Source organism: Cyanistes caeruleus, chromosome 6 (assembly GCF_971803275.1).
Source record: "Cyanistes caeruleus chromosome 6, bCyaCae1.hap1.1, whole genome shotgun sequence".
NCBI lineage: Eukaryota > Metazoa > Chordata > Aves > Passeriformes > Paridae > Cyanistes > Cyanistes caeruleus.
The window spans coordinates 47,354,055-47,380,251 of record NC_141706.1 but is presented as its reverse complement, the minus strand read 5'-3'; the positions used below and the strand labels follow the sequence as shown (position 1 = coordinate 47,380,251).

Below are 26,197 nucleotides of genomic sequence, written 5' to 3'. Positions count from 1 at the left end.
ACTAGTGCTAATATTTTGCATTACTTTTTTCCATCCATTGTCCTTTAGTCTGTGTAATGCCAGATGTTTGTTTAGTGCATGTGGTTTGTCCTTCCAGCAAAAGAGAACTAGAAGATTTGTGCCTGCAAATGGCGTACACATTTGCTTTATTCATGCAGCTCTGGAGGTGGTGAAGAGCCTGCATGTGCTCTCAGGGACCTCAGTCCAGGACTGGTGTGGATTTCCCTTTGAACTGATATCAATGAAAACCCACAACAGAACAGTGGTGTTTACAAGGCTCTCACTTTAGGTCTCTTAAATCTGTCCCAAACCCTGCAAAATCTCTGGGCCGTATCACATCCTTCTGTGGCCAAAAAAAAGAAAAATAAATTGAAAGACTGTGTGTAGTGGGATCATCCATTGGCACATGCCATGACAATATAAACATATCCTGTCTCTTGACACTGGTTATTCAGTTTTTAACTCAGGCATTTAACTCAGGACTTGCAATGCTTTCAACCCCCATATATCAAAGCCCTTCTGTGAAATGAGAAATGCTGTGTAGGCTGCTAGAAGCCTAGAGATAAACAGTTAAGATATGGAAATAATGGTTAATATACTCACTAACCCAGCTGCAGATCAGAAAAGTGAAAAAACCCTCTGCCCAACATACAGCTGCTTTGGTGTGAAGCCCAGAATAACTTCCCTGGAGTAATATAGTATGGAGTTCACAAATATCTTTATGTGAATATTGTAGTAACATAGAGCTGCCTTTGTAATCTAAATTCCCCATTTCTTAATATAATCTCAAGCAAAACCTGTTCTTTCAATCCATACAGCATAATATACCTGCCTGAGCACTTCTCATTGCCATCCCAGTACAGGCAATGAGGTCAGAGATTAAACAGCACTCTACTCCCCAACCTCTCCCATTTGTAACCATGCAGCATGTGTGTATTTATGGGCAGAGGCTTCAGTGTCCCACTGTGGAGAGATCAGTGGGCAGCTGTTTCCCATTGAACATGTGAGAAATCAATGACAAAATAAGGGTGCTGGGGGAGGCTGAGTCCCATCCTGCTGTAATAAACCGAATCATCTTCTGTCTCTTCTGACCAAGCAAGAGCCCTCGACGTTTTGCTGTATGCTTTTCATTTCCCTTTTGCTTCCTCTTCCCCTCTAAGCCACACTGTTTTCTCTTAGAATTACTCACCCCCTCCTTCTCCAACTGTTATCCATGCTCAAAGTGATTAACTCTGCCCCTTTCTCTGGGCCTGTTCCTCTGAAGATTACTGTCTCATGCTTGGAGTGGATAATCCATCAACCAAATGGCCTGCTGCCACCCAGGGGTCTGTTGCAGTCCTTTGGCACTAGTGCTAGAAGGTCTCTGACTGCACAACCAGCGGAGCGTGGAGAAGGCAGTGCATGGGGAGCAAGAGCAGCACAGGCTGGAGTTCAGTGTTCTGGCCAGCAAGTGCACACGTAAAAATCACCACACATATGCACACTCAAACTAGCAGCTCCACACCCTCAGATCCCAGAAGATGGCTGGAAGAGGAGCACAGGAATGTTTGACATGCTGATTAGCTGTCAGGAGACAACTTGCCTGCTCTCACACTGCAGTGACCTCTGTTACATCAGGAGGGGAAACTCTCCTTGCAAAGAGCTATGGGAGCCAAGGTAGAGTTTTCAGATGACTTATGGAATCTGAATAGTGTTATTGTCTAAAGCAAATATGGAAGTGAGCTGGAGCTAAACATCATGCTGATGCTGAGCCCACATCCTGTGAGCTCACAGGTTTCTTGCAATACTAAGACTTTCCTGCCAGAGCTGGTGCTTCTATGCTTGGTTGGAAAACTTCTAGCCTGGTGATGCCATTGCAGACTTGGCTTTCCTCATTGCCTTGCCAAAATGCCTCCAGCCTGACTGCTGTGCCTGTCCCAACTGCCCAGGATGAGCCGGGATCTAAGTTACACCACTATTAAAGACTAAATTATTGGTCTTTGAAGTGATCACACCACACCCAACATCTCTCCACAACAAGGACAATTGATAAGCAACATCAACATCTTTACAATATAGCCCAAACCACAGCCAGGTCTCCTTCAGCCTGGAGAGGCCAACCAAGCATGAGAGAAACATCACTGCAGAGTGGACTAAGAAAGGGTGCAGCAAAAAAAGTAACAGGGAAATGACTCAGTACATGGGTCTACCACACAGACTGTTTTGGGCAGGTGGGAACAGCCCTACCAGCTTCATGAAGCCAAGATGAGGCAACATCTGCCTTGTGGCTAAAGCAAGGACTGAGGGGAAGCTGTGCCCTGTGCTGTCAGTCCCTCCCTGTGTCTTATTTGCCGTGCCCATAGCACCAGCCAGCAGTGCCATGAGGTGATGGCAAACAGCCTTTCAGTGTAGCAGAAACCAGGGAGAAATTTGCCTCAGAAAACCAGTTGCAAGTGGAACAAATACTCAAGAAGAGAAGTGCAGAACACAAGCTTCTTGATGGGAGTGCCATCAAGCCAAGCTCCTGGCAGAGTGAATGGGCATCTGACTGATATAACAAGCCATTTAAGAAATCCATTTTCCTCTACTTTTCACCATTTTTTCTTTCTCTTTTTTCCTTTGTGTTTCCTATATTAGTCATTTTTTAAAGGGCAGACAGCTTATCCCATCAAGCTGCCCTGAGAGGAGGGACTGGGCTGCCTGAACCTTTACCAGTTTCCTACTGACAAGCATCTATTCAAATCCTTCTCCAGTTTCAACCAAGAGAGGCATACAGATCCCAGAGATAATTAAAGTATTTTAGATGTAATGAAAATAGGTAGGTGGAGAGGGGAGAGAGGACTCTCTGAGCACCCCCACTGTGAGAGACTGCAGTGCGAGCTAAAATACCAAGTACTAGCAAACCTTCATGGGAGAAATCCCGTAACTACCGCAGGCCATAGGAAACACATATAATTTGCCTCTGCACTCAGAAGGGCACTTGCAGCTGGACATGGAGCAGGGAGTCAGCAGGCAATGGAGGCAGGCACAGCCCATAATAGGTGGATCAGCAGCAGGACTCTGTTTCTCTGGCCTCTCTGGAGACAGTAGGCACAGCATCTGGGAGCAGATGCATCCATTGTACCCAGTTTATCATGTGGGTTCCCTTCCTGGCATCATTGGCCAGCCCTGAACTGTGCATTCATGTCTGGGACTGCCAAAAGTGTTTAAAAGCCCTCTCCATCTCTCACAAAGGAAAGAGCATTCTCTTCCCTCTTTACATCTGTCCCAAGGAGACTGTATCCTCTATGCTAACGATGCTGGGCCAGCTTTGTAATGAAGCCACACTGTGCAGCTAATGCTCCCGCATCCTCTAGGCAGAGCGAGGCCAATGAGCCTGCTCTCTGTGCAAGTCTTCCCACACCAGCTCCGCAAATAAGCTCATGCCAGGTCACAGCCTGACTCCACCGCTGACTTTGCTGGCACATGAGTGCTCGACAGTTCCTTCAGAAGTTGCTGAACAATACGAACCAGGCTTAATGATGGATGCTTGCATGCTCCCTGTGGATTTTCTGTACTCTGCTTGGGAGATCCCATTTCCCCTCTGAAGGAAGTAGGTGGAAAATGGTAGGGCATTATCCCTCCTATTTGCACCGAAACTTTGGCAGAGCCAGAACATAAAAAATGGAAGGAGCCATATACCTTCCTCTTTTAAGAACGTAAAGGCTAGGATGTTTTCCAAGCCTAGAGACAAACTTCAGGCCAAGGCTGACACTTCAGGGATCACTGCCAGTTAACTTAATGAACAAAATTCTCTTCTTCAGCCATGCTCTGCACGTGCTGGAGAAGAACTAGATTGTTTTCCTGCCCCAGTTCTGGATAATAATTTTTGCTGCATTCACTCAGAGACATCTGTCTGTTTTCATGCCTGCAGTGTAAGCTGGTGTTGAAGTTGCATCTGCTAAGGAGCCTCTCAGTTCCCTATCCTGGGGGCTATTTCAGGGCAAAAGTATCCATTAACTGCTTACTCTGAAGCACACGCTTAACAAAAGCATGAGCAAAGAACATAAGGCTCAAGCTCTGAATGTAAGTCATTGGCTGTGGCCATGCCTGCAGAGAGGGTGAGGGAGTGGTCGGGAGCAGGGTGGCGAGGATGCATGGGCTCCCCAGCACCATACTTATGCCATGGCCTTGGCAGCAGGACTTGCTCCTGGGCATCCCAATGTAACCCAAACCTCCAGCATGTGTGGTGCCAGACAGCCACCATTCCCAAGGGCAGCCAGACTCTCACGGCAGCTCTGTCCACCTGCTCACTGGCCGCGGGGGGACACACACTGCTTCAAACCCTTGCAGACCTGAATCCACATCACATCCACCCTCCTCTCCCTGCCACTGAGGCCCAAGCAGTGCTCCCCCGCTTCACAATAGGATGCTTCACCAACCACAACTTAAAGACACTAAATAAAATAGCAGTGAGTTCCAAAACCCACTATAAAAAGAGAAAGGGTGAAAGAGAGGGAGGGTGTGGTCTGTTTTCAGGGGGAATGAATGACTGGAAACAAACCCCAGATCCCTGAAAGCTCAGAGAAAACAGGAACAAAAAGTGGAAGAAAACCACATAAGCAGGGGGGAGGTGGTGAGAAGAGGGGCTTTTGGTATTGATGTTTGAAACGGTCTCTTTAAAATGGAAGATAATGACACTGAAAATTATTCTGAGCTTTTCAAAGGCATAAATGACCAAACTGCCTCCTGACTCCTGAATTACATTATCCAGAAAGAACTTAATAGCATGTTATTATCGCTTCTCCTCGCTGACAGGATTTCAGCACTGAAAAGACAAACAAGAAGTGCATTCATAATCACAACCGCATTCACCTCTGCGACGCGCTGGCCACAGCTAATTTCAGGTAAGTGTCTCAGCAGCCAGCCGGAGAGCTCAGCAGTGAGGTAATTGCTTTTGTCACTACCTGAGAGGGAGAAGCTGGGTGTCCCCAGTGGCAGCCAGTGCCAAAACCCTGCTGTATGGGGAAGAAGGGCATGTCCTGGACCGATGGCAGCTGGTTAGGACCTACCTCCATGAGGCTGGCTCCAGTGGGTCACAGTGTGTCCCATCCTGGCAGGCACCTGTGAGGGGGCCCAGGCTGTGTGGATGGCAGTGGGGTCCCTATGTCTGCTGCAGCTGTGGCTCCACTGGCCTGATGGGAGCTTGTAAGAATAGGAGCAAGACAATAAAGGGGGATATAGGGATATGTGAGGGGTGGGGAGTGTGAGTAAACAGCATGGCCTGAGCTGTCCAGGGATAGCCCCAACCCCTGGCATTTGTCACATCGTTAGTTTTCATGACCAGCAGCCCTGAAGGAGACAAAAGTGTTGCTGATTTCCCGAGCTGGGCAGTTTCACCAGCCTCCCTCCCTATTCCCCTACCTCTGCCACCCCATCCCCATGCGTCTATTGAGAGGTCAGTAGGCAACTTGGTCATGTTGTGCTCCCTGCCAACACTCATGCCCTGGCAATGTCCTAGAGACGCCTGGTAATCATCCTGGTGTAAGTTGGGGATGACCCTGGTGTCATATAACGCCACTGTGCCACTGTCTGAGAGGAGTCTCCTTTGGGCTATTGCCAAGGCTTTTCCTTACATCTTCCTTGTGCTCTACTAAGGTGTGCCACTGCAGTACAAAACACCTCTCTGCCAGGGAGTGCTCCATCTTCTCCTGAAACCTCCCCCAATGGCCAGAGACGGGGCTGACTGCAGCTAAGGGAAGGGTGCACAGGAGCTCAGCCCAGATGGAAAGTAACAAAGAAGGGAGAAAGGCAGAGAGCTGTATCTGGCTCTGCTGAGCTGCCACTGCCATGGGATGCATTTGTATGGACACAGATCATGACCCAGCCCAGCAGGATCTCTATAGAAGACCATCCCTGCTATGATGCTGATGTGACAAGGCCAAGCTAAATGTCAGGGGCAGCCTTCATGCAGCACTATGTCCTGTCCATGATTTATGTTCCAGGTTTAAGAGAATTTCATTTCAGCAGCCATGTTCTGACATCTGCAGGCCCCTAAGCAAGTGAAGAAGGTAACTGCCAAGATAACAGCCAGCTCTGTGCCCTGCTGCCTGCCTGCTACACATGTAGTTGTGATTTTTTTTTCCCCCCATAGCACAATTTGGCAAATAATCCTTCCCCACTCCCAGCAGAAGACAGGCTGTGGAGAAAGCTTATGCAGTGCATCCAGAGCCATTCACGTCATCAGGGTTGGACTCCCCAGCCCAGACTTTGCAGAAGGCTCCAGGGCAGGGGCCAGAGAAGCACCTGTTCCCATAGCAAATTTTGAGTGCTGCCAAGGGCAGTGCACATGGCACAGGAGCACCCAAGCAGCTTTGCAACCCCTCCTGTGGAGACCCCTACAGGGTTCGTTTGGCAGAGAGAGCAAATGAAGCAACCAAAGGAAACAATGGGAAAATCTTGGACACAGCTCCCTTGAGTAAGACCAAAGAGCAGTCTTTGGTTCTGAAGGAGGAGAATGAAAATGAAAGGAGTTCCATCAACCACATAACCTGGACAGGATGAAGACTGAAGAGCAAACTGCAGGGAACAGTCCTCAGCCAGCAAGGGTTGCAAGGGCAACCTTACACTGCCTGCACAGCTCTCCAGAACATTCAGTGGCTTCAGAAACTCTCATTCCCTGGCAACACAACTGAGCCAAGTATGGTTTCTACAGGGAAAGACTCTTCTCCCATAAAACTGATTGTTCAGCCTATTGTGCAAAGTTATCAATGGTACCACACTTAGTTGACTCCCGCCCCACATCACTCTTTCTTTGTTTTGCTTTCTTCCCTTTGTCTTCCTCTGGTGCTCTCTCCAATTCACACCAATGTGTTTTAGGCCCATTAATACCCCAAAGTTAATTCTCAGTCTGCATCACCTCATTGCTTAGGTCTCCAAACCAGCTGCTGCACAACAGCTATTTGCCTGCTGACCTTTTGCTCACAGAGACTATAGTGACAGGCTTGCTCTGCTCCAGTTTATCTGATGATGCAGAGAAGCTACTGCAGTCCCAGCACAGACTGGGTGCAGTGCAGGCGACCATGGGACTCACTGCCCTGTGATGTATGCATCTTATATTGCCAAGTTTTCCTTTCAGCCTTATCGGCATGATGGATAGTTTAGCCTTGGTGAAGTACAAGACAGCAATAACAATGCCCATAATTTTTATTTTTTTTCACGTTTTCTTTAACAGCAATATGTTATTACCAGGCTTCATGCATGTCACTTTGTTTATTAGCTACCATTTAGTAACCTCTTCCATCTTTGCTTTATTAAAGCTAGATTTACTGTTAGGCTAAGGGTTGAGAGGAGAGCAAGGGCTCATGGGGCAGCCACCCTGGGGAGATGCTTGCTTGTGCACATCAATGCTGAGCCTGAAGCTGCAAGCTTGCAAGCCACCAGCAGCTAATGTACATTTTACATGCAGACTTGTCCTGCTAGGTCAGACGCAAGTGCTGTAACTTTCATAGCAGAGCTTCAGTTACAGGAAGAGAACTTACGAGTGGTTTTTATGCTCATATGTATCAGAATATGGAAAAGCAGCCTCCGTAAAACAGACTCTGAATGAAACAGAAATAAAAAGAAAGTAAAAATAAAATAATAGCAAAATACCAAGGCTCCTCCCTACTCCACAGTTCATGCAGTCTAGATGAACAGTCTTTACCAGACCACCAGAAGTCACGAGTACCTGGTTACAGCAAGCAGCTCAAGGCAAAGCTGTGCACAGAGCATCCTGAGTTCTGACATCGTGGCTGATCTGGAGTGACACTGAGGATGGCACAGAACGACGCTCTCTGGATCACACAAGTCAACCCAAAAAGGTTAGCATTCAACAAGGTCACCAGGAGCTGCACAGGGTCGGGGGCAGGAGTATGGTCAAAAGTATGGCAATGGCCCTGCCCAGGGCTCCCTCAGGCACTGCTGTGGATGGACACACAGCCATGTTTCCTGCAGGGGACAGAGGCACTGATCACTACCCTAGACAGGTGTAGCTCCAAATGCCCTCTCAGGGAAACTTCGAACTGTCTTGAAGGGACCTGACTACCATCACACTGAGAACACTGAGCATCCTTCCAGCCCACTCAGGAAGCCTTCAGCTGGATGTGCATACGATTTACTCCCAGTTAAAACCTATTTAAAGCCTGTGTTAGCCACAACAGTGTCCTGGGAAGGCACCCACTGCCTCTTCTCTGGAAGGCACTGCAACGTGCAGGTTTTGCCAAGAAAGAGGGACACAAGAGGCAGCTGGCTGATAAAAACTGCAAAGCAAGCTACCCAGGCTGGCATTCACCAGCACAGGCAGGCTCACACCCACCTCTATAACTGAACCAAACAAAAACAGTTGCTAAGCCCTGGACTGGACTTCAAAGCAATGACCAGTCAGGGATGTTATTTTGCATCTGAGCACAGACAGTGACACAGAAGGAGAGCTGGGAAAGCTGAAACCCAGATCCAACCTCATCCCACACCACTGACTCAATAGCAGTGTGAGCCAGCTCCCTGCCTACTCCATGCCATGGCTGTATGGTTCCACCAAGAGGCTGGCTGGGAGGGGCCACCAGGCATCTGACTCCTCTCCTGCTCTGAGGGAGACTCTTGCCAGCTGAACCACTCTGCCGGCCAACCAGGATGGAGACCCTTTCTGGGTGACATATCCTAGCTTTGCACCACCTTTTTGTGGTAGGTGGAGTTTCATTCCTAACTTTGCAAACTGACATGTGGCCACCAGCATTTATTTACTCATCTGGTACTGCCAGAAGGAGGTTCTAATCCCCTTTCAGAGCCTCCAGCCATTATCAACTCATCCCTTTACCTCTTCCTTCCAAGACTAAACAATTCCATCTCCCTGTCAGGCTATAGGAATAGGTCCTTACCATGTCATGTGCCCTCCACCAGACCCAATACAGTTTTCCAACATCTATCTTCAACTGAGAGAATCAAAAGAGGACATAGTTTCAGGTGCGGACTCAGTAGCACCAAGGAGAGGAGGAGAACAAGTACCCTTGGACATGATTTCCACTGTAAGTTTGTGTTTAGCTGGGGTCCCCCATAAGCCCTTCCTGCAGGACTGCTAGTCCACTACTAGGTTTTCCCAGTTCTAGTGATACCTCATAGAATAACATGTGAGGTGATATAACCATCACCTGGTATAATACTTGGAAATGGTAATTTTTCTGAGGCAGATAATTAGTTAAATTCCAGTCTCTTACTGTCCAACTCTTTTACAATCCTGGCCAGTACCTGAGCAGATGCTGAAGGAAGGAGGATGACCCACATCCTGCAGGCACCTCCGTGGAGATGACAGAGGATCAGCCCTTCCCTTTCCTTTTTCCATTCCTTTCCTTTCCTTTCCCCTTCTCTTTCCTCACCTCTCCTCCCATCTCCAAACTCCCAGGACTCACTAGAAAAATTAATTGCTACAAACACTCAGAATCACATGCATCCTCCCAGTGCTCTGTGAAGAACAGTTTGCTGCCTGGCTGGAGTGCCAACACTGTGCTAGCCACTGGCTACTGCCGTGCTGCAGCAAAGCAGCTGAGACCAAGTCCTCTCACATCAACAGGGGCAGAACAGCAATCACTCCCCAACCAGCAAAACTGAGGATTGCCAAGGGGAAGGAGCAGAAAGCCTTTGGGTCTTGCAGGCTCTCTCCACACAACTTGGCAGGAGGCAGTGAACATGGAGTGGTGGCAGCAGCTTGCCCTCAGAGATGTCAGCTGCTGGTACCTCACTGCCTAGGGTGGCGCCTAGGAAACTTTGGAGGTCCTGGCCCCCAGCACTGCTTGCAGCCTTGCCCGAAGTGCAAAGCTGCAGTTATGTGGCTTAGGAGCCCAAAGCAGGGGCAGCAGAGGAAAGCAGAATTCCTTGGGAGATACTGCATTCCTACAGCAAACAAGACCTTTGTTGGAGCCTGTAGGCAGGAGATGGCTCTTCGATGAGGAGAGCAGCCCTTCTGCTGCTTTTCAGAGGACACCAAGAAGAAAGTCATGAGCAAACAAAAGACTCCAACTGCTTCTTCTCCATACACCCTACTTCACCTTAGGGTATGTCTATCCAGGTTACTTGAAAATCATCAGCCCCAACCTGACCTGGATTTATCCTGAGGACTGGGATCCTCTGAAGTATTCCTCCCACCTTTCAGCTCAGCAGCACCAGAAAATTCCCCCACCTAGCACACTGCATGGCCCCAGCCTGCACCCCTCTTATCTCAGTGCTGTTTGTTTGCTCTGGGCCATTTGAAAGCTGCAATACAGATTTCTTGCCATCACCCAGACAAGCACAAACCCTGGGTGAGATGGGCATGGACAGAGCTCAGGCTGCAGGGGCAAAAGCCAGCCCCAGCCTCTCGCTTCTAGAGAGGAGTCAAGGAGGAAGAAATATCCATCCCCTCTTCCTAGCCATTCAGTTATCAGGGGATGAAAGGAATAAGGCAATAACTGTCCTGAGGGCTGTATCACTTCAGGCATCCCTCTTTTTGCTCCTATCTGAATGCTGGGCATTGTGACCCAGCCCGCTGTGTGTGACGGCTTCTTGCATGCTCCAGGACCCAGCAGGCTGCCCATACCCCTTTGGACACAGGGTGTGGGGGCAGAGGAAATAGTACAGGGTGACACAGGGATGCACAGTGGAGGTGGGGGAAGAGCCCTGCCAAGTGATGCAGTGGAATGGCACAAGATGCACACATGTCACAGCTCATAAGATATATGCTGTGGGAAGCAGTGTGTGATTCATTCTGAAGCTTCTACACTGCAACTGCATGAGGTTTGTGTGCTCTGGCAAGATGGCAGACAGCATCATGCAGCCTTGATCTGCGACTCTAAATGCCACCCATTTGTCATCAATAGTGTTCACTAGATGGGCTAGGCAAAGGCTAGGGTGTTCAGACTGGCTTTTTTTCAGCTGCATGTGCAAAAGCAAGTCCACTTCATACCTGAGATTCTTGAAGTTTTGCACAGCAACTGCATTTTCCCTGACTGCCCCATTTTCCACCTCCAGTGGATATAATGATGGCACATATAAATGCTAGATGAAATGTCCACTGGTTTCCCAACACATCTGAGAGAATTAGGATTGGTGATGCCATAAGGCTACAACAAAGTACTTCATGTTTATTACAGGAGCTGAAAGATGCCCATCAGTTTTGCACCTCTGGCCAACAGCTCTAACCCCCATATTAGTCCTGAGAAAGAGCTGGTGGGCTCCAGGGCCAGTATTTAGTGTCTGCACCAAACTTTAGTTTGCTCAAAAGCTAAAGCTGGGCAGACAGCAGCCCATGTGCTGCCTGCAAGCCAAGCAGCAGAAGCTGTGTTTGCTGGTGGTGAAAACACCATTAAATGCAGGTGGGAAAGAGAGGCCAAATGCACAGACCTGATCCAGGCTACCCATGTTTGACAACTGCAAATTGGGATGAGGAAGTGTCTTTTCAAAACTGTGTTAACACATTCACCTTTGAGTGCTTTCAGCAAAAAGACAAGGCAGGAATGTTACAAGGTCAAAGTCCATGTGTTTGCTTCTTCTTTCTTAAGACAAACTTTCATCGATTGACTGTGGGAAGGGTGAAAGCTGAGCACAATGGATGGAGGAGTCCCTCCGCTAACACTACAACACACAGCCTCCCAGCAGAGACTAATGACAATAGACAAAGCTCTGCCAAATATTCCCTGTTCTCTGCCTGCTGCACACTGCCAGAAACCAGTCCGAGGGGCTGCTGGTTCCCTACCACTTTTAGAGTCAGGACCATCCTCAGGTAGCAGAACTAGCAGTCATGTGGTAAGATTTTGAAGGAGTGAAAAAACATGCATGGCTGAGAGCACGCTGTGAGCTTAACAGCCAATGCAAATGACAGCTACAGGGAGCCTCTCCACAACACAGAATCCTCTAGAAATGAAGGCCTAAATGTAGGATGAGCTTTCACTTACAGATGAGAAACACAAACGGTGCTATGGTCAGTATATCCTGCCATGAACAGGCAAAGGCATTTGCACAGGCTTCTACAAGGTGAGGATACACAGTTGGTGACCATTACTAGAGGGTCTCTTGGACTTTAACAAGGCACAGCAGTCCAGCTTTCTGAGAGGAGCTCTACCTGTAATGAGAACAAATCAGGCCCACCCATGCTGGCCAGCCTACCAGCTATAAGAGCCTGAGCAAGGCACTAATTCAGTCAGACTTTTCACATGAGCAATGATTAGTCATGTACAGGATGCAGCACCAGTATTCCAGGGCCTCAGTGACTCTTTGTTGACTCAGGAGTCTCATCCTGCAATTATCACCACTCCAGTCCCTGATGCCATCATATGACCCAGAAGTCAAGGGAATCTCTAACCTGTCATTGCATGGGTTGGGGACAAGCTTTGCAAGGACGTTAGGCTTACCACTTCTTGGCAGTCCTGAGCCAGCCAGTTCTGCCTACATGCTTGTGCGTGTACACAGTCACTGTATGCACATCTGCAGTCCCTAACCCATCATGCCCAAGCCCACCAGTAACCAGGTACCTTTTCTGGATTACATTCCTTCCCCTTCCCACACAGCCAGAAAGATGACTGATTCACCAGGGACTCACACACACTTAACCTGCACTCTGTCCCCTGCTTCCCTTCCCAAGAAATTGAACTCACTTCAAGGTGGGGTCTTGCACCTGTGCAAATTGGGAAGTTGTATGGAAACTGGGAGAGGGAATGGCCTTCTTGTGGCTTGCCCTCAGGCACAGTTTGGTTCCTGAGTAATTCTCAGTTTAGCAAGCTTTCTGACAGTAGACGGACATTCCCATCCTGTCCTTCATGTCCCCTTTCACCAAGATAGTTTATGAGGAAAGCTGAGATTATGTGAGCAGTCACCTCCATCCACCTTTCCTGGATAAAGGTATTCTTACAAGCAACAGAGATGTCTCCCAGTATCTCAGATACGTCTCACACAAGCAGGCCTCTAGGTGAGGCTTTCTGGTAGCTGTCCCACAACTACAGAGTCAAAGCCATCAGATCTGTCACTTGCACCACTGAGCAATGGCAGGTTTTTGTCTGAGGCTGGAGTAGTAAAACATCACAGGCAGTGACAAGGTGAAATGTTCACTGTGGCATGGGGATGGTGACATCTCACAGATGTGCTGTAGCGCACTCCCACAGGCAGGGAGGAGGCAGGCTCAGTGTGGATCTGGGCAGAAGGGTATGAGATATCCTCCCAGCAGAAAGATGCCTGCTCCTCCATTCCATCCCAACATACATTTGATGCAGTACTAGAGGACTCAGATGTGGTACAAACTTCTTGGATATAGAAAAGACCAAGTGGACATTTTGCTTACAAGGAATTACCAGCACTGCCTGGCATCACTCCCTTGTGGAGAAATGGAAACAGGACTAAGGTTAGAGGCTCAAACATAACTCTAGTGCACAGCCAAGCATCCCTCCCCCAAAGGTCTTTGATACAACACATTTATTTTGTTGTGTGATAGTTTTGTACAGTACACATACATTACCAGCAGTTTCAGAGCCCTGAGTTGTCCTTCTTACTGTCTTTCCTGAATTTCAGAAGAGAGGCAAGACCACTGTCCCCTTCCCCCATTTCACCTGCAAGGAAACAGGCCAGGAGAAGTCCAAAAACAGAGGCACTTGCTGACAGGACTGGAGATGCATCTTAGGAAGTCAGACTCCCAGTCCACCACTCTCACCATTTGTGTCCTCTTTCCCTGGTGCTGGAAGAAAAAACCCTAGTGACAGCTTTCCATAAGGTCTCATTCCTCTGAGAAACCTTCCGCACACCTAAACAGAAATCAGACTAAAGAGATTGCATAAATTAATATAAACCCTATTGTATTTTAAAGGGACTTACCACCCCTCTCTGAGGGTCTGAAAAATATTTTGGGGCATTCTAGTAGGGCTGGGATTCTCTTAAATTCTTTAAGATTGTTTAAGAAAGAGTCAAAGAGGCATTTGCTTCCAGCACAGTCCCACTAGAATCTGAGTGGAACTTAACCTGCACAAATGAGGAAAGAAGGTATTCTTTTCTGTCTTTCCTGCCACAAGTATCATGCACCTACTTTACCTAAACCACAAAACAGTAGGGCTCTGGTACCAACTCAACCTCTCTGTGCCACAGGGGAAGCTAATGCTGTAAAAGAAAAGGACAGTGCAGTGTGTAATGTGGAGTAAGACCCAAAAATAGACAGAAATAGTCAAAAAGGCAGATGTGCCATGGAGAACAGAAGGGAGGGAGGGAGCACCCAGGCCTCTCCCACCAGTTCATGTCAGTACATTAAATGGTGCATCCGTCTCAGGAGAGCAGTGACCCAGTTCCCCAGCTGGGACCCCTTCAGCCACAGGAAGAGTTCATATAAGTTGATCTGCCACAGGCTTAGGGCTTCTGTGAATGAGATCTGGGCCCTCCTGTAAAGCGAGTGACTCTTGCTCCTCTGGTACCTAGAATGAGAGAAGCAGCTGCATTAGATCCAGCAGGAAACAGCCCAGGAAGAAAGAGGCCTGTCCTACATCTTCCACACAGCTGACCCTCCCCAGGGGTGGGCGCTATCCCCCATATGGAGAATCCTCAGGAAGCAGGGATTTTCTCTAAGCAGTGCTACTGAGGAGCTGGGGACTGCCTTTTTTGGAATGAATCTGGCAGAAGAGACAGCCTGCTCACTTGAGAGTTCAGTTCTCTTACCACTCTACGTAGTGATCCTGGGTTATGGCATTCCTCTGCTTCTATGCCCAGCTTCACCTCAGTTCACAGGGACAGGTGCACACTACTATTGCTTTTCCTGGTAGCGCACTTGTAAGAGTCCAGCAATCCTGACACACAGATTCCAGGAAAAGTATTTCTCCACCTTTCTTTAGCAGAGGCTAACTGGGATTCATAGGTCCCTCATCAGCCCAAGAAATAACTGTTATTTTATCTGCAAGGAGGAGGAATCTGAGGAAGAAGTGCATTGATTCCTAAGATGCAGAGAAGGCAATCTTGCACAACTTGCACTTGCACAACTCCTGTTCCTGGCTTTTAAACATCAGCCTGATCTTCAGTCAGCCCAATTCCCTCAATCAAGCTGCAGTGAACTTTCAGATCTATGCTACTCACAAATACTGCCCAGTGGTAAGGCCTATAATGGGAGAGAAGCCCCTTCCCCTCCTCTGGGGGACAAATCCTAAACCCTTAACCTAAGGTCTCCAACTCTATCCCTGTCCCCAGCCCCAGGGCGACAGGTTTGTCCTCTGGAAAGGCTGATGGATGTAAGAAAAGCACAGACAACAGCTGAGACATGTAGCTGAGCAGGGGCAGGACCACAATGTGGGGAAGAGATCCACAGCTAACAGTAATAGGTCAAGAGGTTAAGTCAGAGCCTTATCAGCCCCCCTGAGTGGGGCCCTAATAAGTCTTAATGGCCCTGACTAGCCTGGAACCACCCCCAACCCTCTGCTCATAGGCCCAGAAACCTCAGTTAATCTCAGATGTGCACCTTCAGTTCCTGCCTGAGCTACACTGGAAGAGTAATGGTCCCCAGCTCATGTCCTGCTGTGAAGCCCCATGAGCTAGACCTCCACATGGACCTCTTTGCTTGATCTCAGCCCTGTCTTGTCACCATGGACCTGCTTGACAACCACCAGACATAATCTAGACTGACTTTCTCATTTGTTCTTAGACCTGCCCCATCACCAGGATGTTGCCTAATCATGTGGACTTTTGATTGGATCTGACCTTCATCTCAGGGTCTGTCCTGCTTGCCTTGCATAGCTGCAGTGGGACTGGATCCTGACAAGCCTGCTGTACCTCATCTCCCCTCATCTCCCAGACCACAGGGATAGTCAGCTCCTGCTGCTCCCTGTCTGGCCTCTGATGTCTGGATAAGAGACTCACGTGGAAACAGCTCTGATGCAGCAGCGAGACATATTGAGGAAGGAGCTGGCACTGGCCCGTGTGTGCAGGGCTGACTCAATCCCCCTTAACAAGTCATTGGTCTTCAGCAGAAGCAGCATCTGGCGGGGAACGTTGTTGAGGAGCTGGGTGATCTGGGGCAAGTAAGTGGCAGCGTTGGACCGGATCTCCATGTCCTGTGGCCAGTCAGGTCATGTCAGGGAGAAAGGAGAGAGAAGGTGAGAGTACATGGGAAATCTGGGTCCAGATGCAGCTGAGATTTGCCAGGAAGAGACAGTGTTTTAACAGACCATGACACTAGGACAGAACCTAAGAGCTCTGTCCTTCTTTCCTGCAGACACTGGGCACAGCACTCACCGCACAGATCACTCTTGCCAGATCCCATTTTCCCCTCGGTGAGATAAGGACCTATCCCCTCACTGGCAGGATTAATAGCCTCTCAGGAGAACAGACACTGCTACCTTGGTTCTTGGTCCTAGGCAGCCTGCAGCAACCAGATGTCATTACTGCCGTTAGAGACTTCTCACCTCACCAGCCCCAAAACCGGCAGAGGTGCAGGTAGTAGAATTGCTGAGGAAGGTGGAGGCTGCAAAGACAACCAGGCTGCTTGATCTTTGTTTCCCCATGCAGCTGACGGCTCTATGCTATACTGGTGAAGCCGTTTCCAATGCTAGTTTAGTCCTCTGTCCTCAACACAATTCAGCAAAGGTGAGAAAGAATTACACAGTTAAGCATCATGATAACCCAAAAGATCAAAAATCCTCAAATTGTCATCTGTCAGATCTAGATCTATATCCTGTATGATAGCAGCTCATAGCAGATAATTAAGGAAAGAGTGTAAGTCCAAGGCAATCCTTCATTATCTCTAGTTCTCCAGATTCAAACAAACACATTGCTTACTGTAAGAACCCAGTGAAAACTTAGGGGCTACAGTCTGAGCCACTTAACTGAGCTCCTCTCCAAATACAAGTCACCAGAGCATGCAAGACAGTCAGCCCTGCTTCTTATTCCTGTTTTTAGATCTGAGAGTTCCCTCACCATCCCAGTAAATGTAGCACAGTGTAGCTGGGAGCTGATCCCATATGCATACCATGCCCCTACCCCCTCCTACAGAGGCCATGACATGAACCATGACATGAAATCCAAAGACAAGGCCCTGGAATATCTGCAATCTACAAAATCCAGGAGAACACATGCAAGGGGGCAGTAAATAACTTCTTACAGTAAGGAGGCTTCTTTGTGGGAAATGACAGCTCTTAAGCCTTCTCTCTTCTGAATGAAGGATGGCCTATATTTCGTGACGTGAGATCTCACACTCACTCTTTATGAACTTCAAACTTATTATAAAGGAACAGACCTGCACAAACTGGTGTGCAGGTCATGATGGTCAGAGATGTACACAGCTCACACAACACCATGTTGCTTTGCTGCTGACAAACAAATCCTTGTGTCCTCCTGCCTCCATCACTGACCAGATACACAAGGCTTCAGCAAGAAGATGCTTAGCACTCCTAAATGTTGTTTTGTTTCATTAGATGTTGGCAGAAAATTGCTCCCTGATTATCTCTTATCCCTTTTCCCAGCCAGCATCATTGCCTATATTATTTTCCAGACATAGGTTTTCTTTTCTATTTCTTTTCTTTTTATTTTTAGCTCCAGCTGCTTGTCCACATCACAAAACAACCACATGATCTGTCATCAGAACTGTCATTTTCTGTCAAGTGTGCAGAGGAAGAAATAAGCTATGCCACAGGACCTGAGAAAAGCCCCTTGGCTGCAGCTGCTGAGGCTGCTGCAGGATGCAGCAAAAGCCATCATAAAATCAGATGAGATGAGGCTAGCAGCCACCCTGAGCGATCAGCTGCCTGGCCCTGGATGGCTTAAGGCAGGAACAACTATACCTATGGCAATCCTCCTACATTTTCCCAGACTGCACCTAAAACTCTCCAGTAACACGAATCAAAACCTCCCCAGACCATCTGCAGTGGCATTTCACTGCTTTGCCACTAGATCTGGCTTTTCTCATGTTTAGCTGAATTTAAACCCATGTTTAAATTCATTGCACTTGTCCTGCTTGCAGCACTCTTCAAAAAAACCAAAAAATCACTTCTACAACCCTTTCTGACCTGCCTTTTCTAGATTTTTTTCTGACCTAACTTGCTCAGACTTACCTCATGGGCTACATCTGTTTGGCCACTAGTCCTTGCAGATTCCTATTGGACTTGCTCCAGTTTCATCAAACCTTTCTCAAGATGCTGCATCCCAGACTGAGTACAACACTACAGATAAGATTTTGTTTCAGGAAGGTTACTTCCTTGTCTCACAGGCTACTGTCATGTTGATACATCCTCAGGCACACTCTCTGGAGCTCTGCATTGATGGTACCTGCCTACACAGCGCTCAGCTTTTGCTGATAAAATCTTTCAAATTCACCTCTAAAGTAAGGGCAAGCAGCAGCTCATTTCCTAATGCCACTGCAAATCTGCTCAGCTCCCCATTATCTGCTGCAGGATTATCTAGTTTCAGCATTAATTGTGTCATGTAGGCAAAGACAACAGAGCTGGTTCCATACACGCAATTCAACTCGATGACAAAGTTCATTAGCACACACAGAGTACTATGTAGCTGCAGCTACACCTCTGGCATAACCTTCACAAGTGAGTTGGGAATAAACATTGCTCACTAACTCAGATTTAACACTGGCCTTGTAGTATTGGAGTCAGCACTGTGCCAACTTGCTTTGGCAGCTCTGAATTTTTTTCTGGAGCTACCAGCTCCAGAACTCACCAGATGAAGCACAGACTTCTAATGACTGTTAGATAGTCATTATATTATTTCTGATGTGCAGAAAATTAACTCAGATAATTGGGAGGGGGTCCATTACCCAATGACCTACTCATTGCTATGGATAATGGCAAGCCAGTACAGCAAATTCTGACACATCCATCAAGATGAAGAAACTTTTAGAAGAGAATTTCATAGGGCAATATTATAACACTCCTTAAATGAATTTCATCCTCTCTACTACAGATGTGTGTAGATAAAAGCAAACCATAGGATACAACACACTTCTACTTACAGACACTTGTCCATTGGCTGAATTACATCACTTTATGTTCTTCTCTAGAAACAGCACAGTTGGCAGGGCTGCTAGTATTCTTAAGGTGAGGTATTGTGTATGTCAGGTGTGCGAGGAGGCATGAGAAGGATCCCAGAACGTGTGTGTATGAAAGGGTGGAAAATGTAAGCAGCAGTTTCCCAGATTTGTAGTGATTGAGTTGACAGGATCTGCAGCTAAGCAACCTTGACTCCAAGTTAATAGGGTTTTTGATTGGAAGGTAATTTCCAGAAGTTTTTAGGAGTTTATATCAGTGCTGATAGTCATTTATATGAATAGTGATAATGCATTATTCTTCTCATGTCTTCCCACTAAACCTTTATGTCTCCTGTACCTTATCCTAGCCTCCTTGATGGTTTCCTGCACAGCTGCATTCAACATTTTTTTAAGAAAAGGACAATCTACAAATGTTTCCCCAGCCAGAAAGAGTGAACACTTAGGTATTAAAATATTATACAAAATTTAAGCAGCCCATGACAAGTGAATCTGGGAAATTAAATTCAGCCACTATAAAACACATTGCAGAAGGAGTATGGGCTTTTTCTAGCTCAGGTATCAATGCAGAAATTGCTACAGAGCTGCCAGGGGTTGCCCAGCACTGCTGTACTATCAGTGGCGCAAGTGATTTCAACAAAGAAAGGTACTGAGGAGAAGCAAGGGCACACATTAGGGAAGGACACACAAGACCTACCTCACTGGCAGAGACTGGTGACTGGTCAATGCCCCTGTTGACAGATTCCCAAGATCTGGCAGTCAGCATGCAGGCAAAGAGAGGATACAAATCCCCTGCCCCAAGTCGCCGGCTGTACTTCTGCACCCTCTTCATATCAGCCTTGATGAGGGCCTGCCAAAGCCGGCAGTAGTCCATGCGGAATGACTCACTCAGCACCTGGGAAGGGAAACATGGTCCCCATAAGCCCATAGAGGACAAGAAACAGGGGAAAAAGTCTTGCACCCCTCACCTGTGCCCCATCCTCCACTTCAGAGTCAAAATATATCATTGGAGGGCTATGGAAGTAATACGAAAAATGTATTCATATGTGCTTAGAGGGGCAAGACTGCAGCCTGGTGCCCAAAGGCAGTTTCACAAGGCCCTGGAAGCCCCTCATACCTACTTACCTGGTAGAGCCCATGATCCAGGAGGATAATGTGGGCCTTGCCAGAGGCTGGGCACTTCTTCACCAGCACATTGCCTGGGTGTGGGTCACAATGCACAAAGCCATTCACAAAAATCATTTCACTGTAGAGCTTTCCCAGGTTGCGAGAGATCTGCGAGGAGACAAGAGATGGTCACACACTGCCACCCACAGTAGGGTGCCTGCCGGGGAGAGGAGGCAGCTTCTGTGTGACAACCCAGGAAGCAAGGGTCTATACACGCTGATATTCCCATGCAGAGCTGCCGCAGCTCCTCACACTGATGGAGGCACAGGGTGGCTGCTGACATCTACCAGTAGCAGGGTGGTCCAGGGCATTCAGGAAAGGATCCATGCAAGGATCACCATGAAGGTGGCTGTGGGATCACATGATGTTTAAAGACACTTGTCTGGCATAAAAAAGAGACAGTACCTGTGGGTAGGAATGGGGTTTCTGGTAATGAGGAGGGAAAGCAGATAGTGGTGGACATGCATTCACAGGGAAGGCATGGAAATTGCTTCTGGGTTGGGTGAGACTGCTTGGAAGAAGACTCAGGTTTCCATCCATGGATGGCAACAGGACATGGTGGAGAAGGGGTGGGGAGAGACGTAGCCAGTCCATCTGCCCACCAGAATGAACATGTGCTCCCTCTCCCCTCCCTCCATCACACTGTCTGCCACTTTCCCTCTTTCTTTCCTCACACCCATGCTAATCTGTTCAATGTCTGTGAAGATGAAGAAGCACGGAAAAGCTGTTTAAAACATCCTGTCACTGCTGTGTCCCTCCATAATACTGCTCCTTATCACCAAGAGGTGTTATTAATGTTAGAAACCTCCCAGGAGAAAGCAAACATCCCCAGGGCATGGGATCAACCCCCTGCCATGCAACAACACAGCAGCCTTGCCCTGCCATTCCACCAGCCCTCCCTGCCATTGCAGAGAGGCACAGTGCTCCACAGCAGAATGCTGTACAAGCAATTAAAAGACAGCCATTCTAAACTATTCCAAGCATATCTCCAGACACACTCTGTAAGCAGCAAACTGACAGCTGTCCCCATAAGCAGAGGTGGTAGAAGAGGTAACAGGGATAGTAATGACAGCTCATCCTGCAGAAAACCAGACAGACAAGAAAGGGCTTCCTTTACCCATCTCTGAAATATAGCCACCTCTGAGAAGAGTATTCACTATGAATAGTGGCCAAGTAACTACAAATGAAGAGAAAGAACAAGAACCTTCCCTGCAGCACAACTACGGAGACAGCAGTAGAATCAGGTGAAACAATCCTCTCCCTCAAGTGGAACCTGGAACCACCGCTGAATCACATGAATGCTGGCTCGCCCCATGATGAATCACCGACACGGACGGAACAGCACAGCCCTGTGATCTCCTGTAGTGCAGCTTCCCTAACGCCATGCAGGTGTTATTTTAAGTACTGACTGAGGGGAGTGATGTTTCCCTTCTGAATCACCAGCAGAGATCACCAGAGCCATGAAGTGACCCTTACAAGTCTCCTTGATCAGCAAGCTCTAAAATTAGACAGAACCAAAGTACCAGGTGCTGTGATCTCATATAAGAGCTGAGTAGCCTCTATTAACAGCCCAAGGATGTGCCAAATAGTCTGTTTTAAGCCCATCACAGCATTCACTCACAAAGCCTCCCAGGGACCAGGGACTCACTGTGCACACGCCAGGCTAACCACACTCGGCCCTCACTGTCACAGCTGTTTGTCCTCCAAGGGCATGGAAAAGCACAGAATTATTGAAGATGAGGACTTGGGGACAATCTGGGGCCCAACATGATGCCTCATTCCTGCTGAGGACAAGTCCAGACAAGGGTTGGTAGTTCTACAAACCTATTGATTGGTCATAGCTGAAGAGGTTGTGCAATGCTGGTCTGACCTCATAACTGACCCTGCCTTAGAAGGAGATTTGATGAAAGCCCTCCTGAGGTTCCTTTCCAAACCCAAATATCCTAGGATCCTACAAAAACGCCTCTCACCAGGTTATCCATGCCACTCTCATTAACAGCATCTTATGATATGGCTGCAAGCTCCAGATGCAGAGAAGGTCCCCGATCCTAAGCCACTATCAGCAGAAAGGTGACTAAATAGACCTATGGTCATAGCCTCTTGCAACCTGTAATGCAACACAAAAGCAGCCTGAGTTCCATCTTCCCACCCTCCCATGAAAACGAGCCCTGTTCAGACTCACAGGTTGGGTCATTGGTAGAAGATTTGTTCACTGCAAGATCCCCATCATCTCTCTCTCTTCCCTGCTTTACTTATATTTACCTATTCCCCAACATGCAACCTTGAGCATCTCCAGTATCTTCAACTAAACTTTATGACTTTTTTAAGACATATGAATGTATTATGTACTACTTCATTAGCATACAGAAGATATGTTACAGGGATTTATGGTGCAAGCATATAAACAGTCTTCACTTTTGGAAAAAATTTACCATGGAGCTGTGATGCACACTAAAGTATTTTCACATAATTTTGTCTGTTGTCATACCTCTAAAATAGGATACAAAATAAATTAAGATAGAAAGCAACAATACTGTCAAATTCTAAACAAAATAGGAAGCTTTACACTCTAGGTCTTAAAGTGTAGTATGTGACTAGCAACCTATCATTGTAATTCAGACAAAGGCAGTTCAGATTTCTTGAGAAAAAGTTTAGGAAAAAAACATGAAACCCTTATATACATTAATTCTTCTGTACTGTGCCTTGTCACTTCAGGCCCTTATTCCTTATTGAGAAGGCCACTGGATAAATAATATCTACAGAATTCACTCTGGAAGAATACAGCTAAGTGAAATGAGAAAACAGACTTATGAAAACCTCTGCTCAGGAGAAGGGAGGAATTCAGCATGCATTTAGGCTATGTAAGACCTCAGGGTGAAGGTGCATCACAAATTAGGAAAAAAGGTTGCAATGATTTACAGAAGCAAAAACCATGGTTAACATAAAGGCTTTTTGTTATGACACAGAGAGGTCATCAGTCCTTTCTCTGTTTATCATCCAACAAAACAAGGTCTTTGTCATTACCGGTATCCCTCAGCATTGTTCTGGTGCATACTGTAAAAAAAATAATCAGTCTTGGAATTCTGCATTCACTTCTAGACACCTCATTAACTCAAGAGGTGCAGACTACACAGAGGGAGTTCAGAGAAAGCAAATAAATGAGCAGGATGCAGGAGGCATTTACTGGGGAAAAAAAAAATTAAAAGAGCTGAAGACCCCAAAGTTGGCTAAAGAATGGCAGAGGAGGAAAGTCTACCAGTTAGGAGGTTTGAATAGCAAAGAAGTAGAAGCACCTGTAGTTCTGTATGTACTACAAGAAATAAAACCAGGCAAAAGCGGGTGTAATCATGAATGGCATAATTTAGGGTAACATATAAGAACAAAACCTACACTGATCAGCAGGCAGAGCTTAGCTTGATATATCAGGATGACATCAGAGTCTGGGTCTGGCCAGAGACATGTCCCTGCCTATTGCCAGAAGGTGTGTTAGTGCCTAAAAGAAGTTATATTTCCCTGTCTGTGCTGTAGCAGAACATGATATGACTACAGTCACCAAGTGAGCCTGTGGCCTTACCAATCAATGCAAATACCAATCTGCCATTGCCAAATTATGTGACATGACCACGACACCATGTCAGGCAAACCTCACATTCTCAGCCCAATGTTTTCATTTTGGAAAAAAACAGACTTGAGAAATAAACAGATTGCTGACACAATGGAGTGACAGACACAAGTAAAACAGCCAGACTTGGGGGTAACTCTTCACCAATCTAAGCGCATGAAGTGCCCTTTACCTACTCAGTCTGGCAAGGATGTTACATGTCACAAACTATCGTATGTGAGTTACAAACAAATACAGAAGAAAATAAGAACGCAGTGCAAACATTAAGGGTTGTTACTGTACAGCATCACACAATACTTCTATAAACTGGTCAAGTTCACCAGAAATATTTTAGACAAAGTATAACTTTGGCAGCTGTTTCAAAAATTTACTTTTAGGTGATCAGAATGTTTCCCATAAACCCCAGCCTAACTTTAATATGTTTATAAATAATTTCCTTAACTAGCACAATCCTAGAGTTTAACTAGTTCTGTTCCTCTCCAGTATTTACTACCCCAATCTGTCCACCAGTCAGATATGAAACAGCATAATAAACAGCAGAAATATGCCCCATTTTCTACAGGATGCTTACCACTTTAGTTCTCAAGGCCAACAAGTGCTATTGCTACTCCAGTCCTCCTCTACAATGTCAGACCTCTCAGCTTGGTGTCATCAACAATCTCCTTGATACAGTTGTGTTTGTGTTGAGGTCATCATCAGTTTGTTAAATGAAATCTATTTGAAAAACAAATTCACAAAACTCCACTGTGGTAACCTCTCTCGACCATTACCTCTATGAGTTTCTCACCTACTTTGCAATTTCCCTACTAATCCCCATGTTTTCTAGTTAATGGAGTCATGTGCAGTGTACCAAATATTTTAACAAGTACACCTAACCGCATTTCTGTCACCTAACTCGGAGGATCCCAAGCTGTAGTGCAGGTACTAGCAGTGATATATTTCTTCTTGTATATGTATGTACCCGGACACAATATGTTGCTGCCATCAGTTTTGAAAACCTAGACAACCTGCCGCCCTTGCCCTTGTACGCAGCTAATCAACACACCTGCTGACAAAGCAACGTGACAGTAACAAAACTCTAGAAAGTTCATCACAACTGAGTATCTTTAAAAATACCAATACACAAGAGTTAGCAAAAAAACCTCTCAGAAAAGAAAAAATGTATGCAAATTTGAGCTTGTGAGTGTTCCTACAGTAAAAAGCACATACATCGTGCTCATGGGTAGCATGATATAGTGCAATGTAACAAACCAGCCTGGGTTTTCTGGGGAAAGTCACTGATACTTTCCTGGACTTGTGAACAAGCTGGAATGGTTCTGGCTCCATGCCTCTAACTGACATGAAGAAGAAAAGCACAGAAAAAAATACTGTGTCATGGTCCTGTAGAGATGACATCACTGCTTGCCCCTGATAAGTCCTAGATGAAACTGCCTGATAGGGCATCATCCCTTCCCATCCCACCTCCATCTGTGACTGTCTCTTTAGATCAGAAGCAGATACTAGTCTCTAGCCTTAATTTGGCTGTAATATTTGCCAATTATTTTAAGAGATGGCGACACTAACTTCTATTGATCTCATTAAAAGTAAAGGTCGTTGTGCAGCTCATTTCTCAGGGCTCAATATTACCTCCTCCGGCCAAAATAATAGCATTGATTTTGGAACCTTAATCGAAGGTTAATTGGATTGAAGACTGTATTGGGTTTTTGCTTGCTTTCATTGTTGTTATTACAGCCATCGTCTAAGGTTTTGCTTAATCCTGCTAGGGCAATTCTGCCCAATTAAACTGGTGTCAAATTAGCAAAGGGTGTGGGCAGAGAATAGCCACAATTTGAAATCTTCTCTGCCTCTGCTCTGAAATAGCTCTTATCCACAGTAAGAGGGTGGTCACACAAGAGATCTTATTTCACACTCTGTCCTCTATCATCCAGTCGTGAGGCTCAAAAGTGCTCTGTTAGGCAGTACTATTACTATGCAGTGATCTAGCATCACAGCAATATGATGTCTGAACACACCTGATGTCATTAAGATACAGGAATAGTTTTTAGGACTCCTGGAGTGCACTCCTAGTATGCCCTGTACTCTCTGTTGGGAACTCAGGAAATTATTTTCATGCTCAATGCTCCATCTTCCATGGCATGTAAGTGGAGAGAAATGTTCTGACTCATCCACCCAAGGAACTGAGGGACTAACTCATCAAGTTTGCACAGATTCTCAAAAGGACACAGCTAAAGAAGACTAGTTATTATTTTTTTTTTGTTTCTTGCATCTCTGTCAGACACAAAATGACCATGGGGATCATTTCCCTTGGCTTTAAACGCAGTTGCATTTCCTTGATTTAATGTAAAGCATCTTGTTGAGACTTAAGCAATTGATTGACATTGATGCTCAATACCAACTTTCAGTAAGAAACAGGTCAGTGTCTAATTTAACTCTTTTAT

The 26,197-nt window shown here is 46.6% G+C and overlaps 1 protein-coding gene across 2 annotated transcripts in view; it reads right to left on the bottom strand.

Annotated features, from left to right (window-relative positions):
- Positions 1–13,413: 13,413 nt before the first annotated feature.
- ADCK1 (aarF domain containing kinase 1) overlaps positions 13,414–26,197 on the bottom strand; it is a 74,236-nt gene continuing 61,452 nt past the window's right edge. For both annotated transcript variants that reach the window (XM_023927753.2, XM_023927754.2), the window contains exons 8-11: positions 20,096–20,245; positions 19,668–19,865; positions 15,841–16,034; positions 13,414–14,411 (exon numbers count right to left, since the gene is read on the bottom strand). In XM_023927753.2, coding sequence (XP_023783521.1) covers positions 14,240–14,411; positions 15,841–16,034; positions 19,668–19,865; positions 20,096–20,245 — 714 coding nt within the window. In that variant the 3' untranslated portion in view covers positions 13,414–14,239. The remainder of the gene's footprint in view (positions 14,412–15,840; positions 16,035–19,667; positions 19,866–20,095; positions 20,246–26,197) is intronic.